The sequence below is a fragment of the Triticum aestivum genome, chromosome 1D (genome assembly GCF_018294505.1).
Source record: "Triticum aestivum cultivar Chinese Spring chromosome 1D, IWGSC CS RefSeq v2.1, whole genome shotgun sequence".
Lineage (NCBI taxonomy): Eukaryota > Viridiplantae > Streptophyta > Magnoliopsida > Poales > Poaceae > Triticum > Triticum aestivum.
The window spans coordinates 455,640,807-455,643,659 of record NC_057796.1 but is presented as its reverse complement, the minus strand read 5'-3'; the positions used below and the strand labels follow the sequence as shown (position 1 = coordinate 455,643,659).

The 2,853-nt window shown below is 56.6% G+C and overlaps 1 protein-coding gene across 1 annotated transcript; it reads right to left on the bottom strand.

The window, feature by feature from the left end:
* Window positions 1–253: 253 nt before the first annotated feature.
* Window positions 254–1,394, bottom strand: LOC123174921 (ethylene-responsive transcription factor ERF109). Its single transcript, XM_044590111.1, has one exon. The coding sequence runs from the start codon at window positions 1,268–1,270 to the stop codon at window positions 455–457; it is 816 nt and encodes a 271-aa protein (XP_044446046.1). The 5' UTR covers window positions 1,271–1,394; the 3' UTR covers window positions 254–454.
* Between the last annotated feature and the right edge of the window lie 1,459 nt (window positions 1,395–2,853).

The following is a 2,853-nucleotide window of genomic DNA, read 5'->3' as shown; positions in this document are numbered from 1 at the left end:
TTATAAAAAGATAATATATACCACATCCGAATCATAGACAGGACGAGGGCCGACGGGGGCGGATACCAGAACCATCGCACTATATAATAACAATGAATAATAAAAGTAAGAAAATTAGACAAGTATCTATCTCAAGTAAGATTTTTTTTTATTTCAGAAAGAAGATAAGAACAAGAGGCTCATCACGATGGTGCCGGCGACGAGATCAGCGCGGGCGATCGACAGCGGTGAACAACATCATAGTGCCAACAAATAATCTAAAAATAGCATTCGTGTTAAGTACATACTGCATGAAAGAGGAGTATGGTTCAACACAACTTTTCCGTTGATCGGGTGCCTATTTATACAGAATTACAACCAAAGCTAGTACGTGTGCTAACCACGTATTGAACAGGATCTAGAAGTCGTGTACATGCGTGTTGATTGAGAGACACGCGCGCGCACTGCCACTGGTCTAACTGCTAGCCATGATACCCCCTAGATCGGCCCCTGGTCGTCTCTTTCCCGGCGCGTGAAACATTTCCAAGGTGTTGTTGACCGCCACCGGGAACAGTAAGCAAAGCTCGCTCTCGTCTAGCTTCATCAAGTCCTGCAAGCCATCCCAGAGCTGTTCCTCTGTTTCCTCCCCGTCCGGGCTGCGTGGCGAGGGCGAGGGCGAGCACGTGTCGGACTTGGCCGTGGCATTGCCGCTGCCGCCCAGCTGCTGCTGCTGCTGCTCGGGGAATGGGAAGTTGAGCTTGGCGCGCGGGCCGCGGAACTCGACGGCGGCGCGGTCGTAGGCCCTGGCGGCGTCCTCGGCGGTGTCGAAGGTCCCGAGCCACACCCGCACGGCGCGGCGCGGGTCGCGGATCTCCGCCGCCCACTTGCCCCATGGCCGCTGCCTGATGCCGCGGTATTGGGTCTTTTTGTTCCTCCGCCTCCTCTGCGGCCCGCCCGCCGCCGCCTTCGGTGCGTCCAATGCAGCCGCCGCCGGCGGCCTGGCCTCCGCGCCGATGAACTCGCACCCGAGGCACGCATCCATCCTGCACGCCGGGCACACCTCCTTGCTCGCCGGGAAGAAGAAGTCCGGCACCGGCGTGGCGTACCCTGAGATGACGTGCAGCAGCGCGGCGACCATGGCGCTATGCTCCTGCTCGGACGAGATCGCCCTGGCCGCGAACGGCGGCGGCGGCGGCTCGACGGTCGACGGGTCCTCGAACTCGAAGTGGCCGTCGAACCGAATCATGTACTCCTGGCTCGCATCCAGTGTCGGCGATAAGCCGAAGGTCATCTCCGCGTGTGTGTTCCTGCTGCCGTTGATTGAGCTGAGGGGCTGAGAGCTGACTGTGGGTGTTGTCTGAACTCTGAAGTGGGAGCTCCACTTGAGCTGTGTGATGGCCGTGGGTGTTGTTTGAAGTGATGGGGAACAAGTGAGGCGGGGGAGAAATATATACGCTCCGGTCGACGTCGCAGGGGACGCGGCGCATGCAGAACAGCGCGCTGTTTAAGGCCAACGGGGATGGCGTGCGAAACGTGCGCGTCCAGGGGCCTCGGGTTTGTTTGCTTACGAATCCCGGTTTTGCCCTCCAGGGACGGGACATGACCGATCGGTCGGGTGAGGGTGACGCCGGTAATGACGTTAGTGGAAATGAGGGTGGGATTTGGATGGGATGGGATCTGTACAGCAGATGACGTCGGTCCGTCCGTTGGTTGAAAGGGTCAAAGCGGGTCAAGGGACGTTGGTTCTCAGGGGGTTGGCCGTGAGAGGTCGGCTAGCTGGTTTTGTTGGAAGTCTGGTTCTTCTAGATGGTTTTCCTATTTTTCGATTGACGACCAATCCATTAGCAACTTCAACGGGCGACCCAAACGGGCGGCGCATTTGTCCGCTTTTTGTCCGTTTGGATCGGCCGTCCGTCCGGCATCCGCCCAGTTTTACATTTGGATCAACAGTGCGCTCAACGCGCCGATCCATTTCATGTCCGCATTCAACCTGTAAATAAAAAAGGCCCGCGGCCGATCATGCCAGTGGCCATGTCTCATGCCGGCACCAATGCCAACGCCGGCATACAATGCCGTCCTCAGAAAATATCACCACAGTTCTTGCTGGCGCACTCGCCAACAGGCCGGCACACATGCCAGCACACAAAAAAGGATGTGACTTGAGTTCGACCACGCCATCGCGGCTCCCGTGGTCATGCCGGCACACCTGCCGGCATACAAAAAAGATGGCGCTCGCCGCCATAGATCAATCGTCGTCGAACTTGAGCATGTCGGCCTGCATCTTCTCGAACCACGGCCTCTTCCTTGGCGACACGGTGTTGAGATCCACTTTCATGTTCTCCACCCCGGTCATCATGCTCGCAAGATCCACTTCTTTCGCCTTGGTCTTGGCATTGGCGGCCTCGATCTCTAGCATCTTGCCTTGCTTCTCCGCCTCGAGCTCGAACATCTTGGCTTGCTTCTCGGCGTCTAGATCAAGCCTCCTCCTTTGGATCTCCATGAAAGCATCCATTTGCTCCGCCTTGGAACAACGGCGCTCCTCCTTCCTTGAGTCCTTCTTATTCATCATGCTGTTCACGCTTGCGATCAAGGCGTTGGTGGCCGCATCTCGCTTGTCCTCCTTCTTGGAGTTAGTCTTCCCCCGCGGCCATGCCGGCTCGCCCTTCCCAACATCCTCCACGACTTTCTTCCCCCCACGTGCCTTGAGTGCGGCATATTGCGCCTTGAACTTCTCCTCGTTCTTGATGACCCGATAGCAATGGGAGAGGTTGAAGCACTTGTCGTTGTGTTGAACCTTGAATGCCTCCAAAGCTTGAAATGCCTACAAAATATTTCCATGCAAGCATATGGGCAAGTGATATGCAAATGAACACG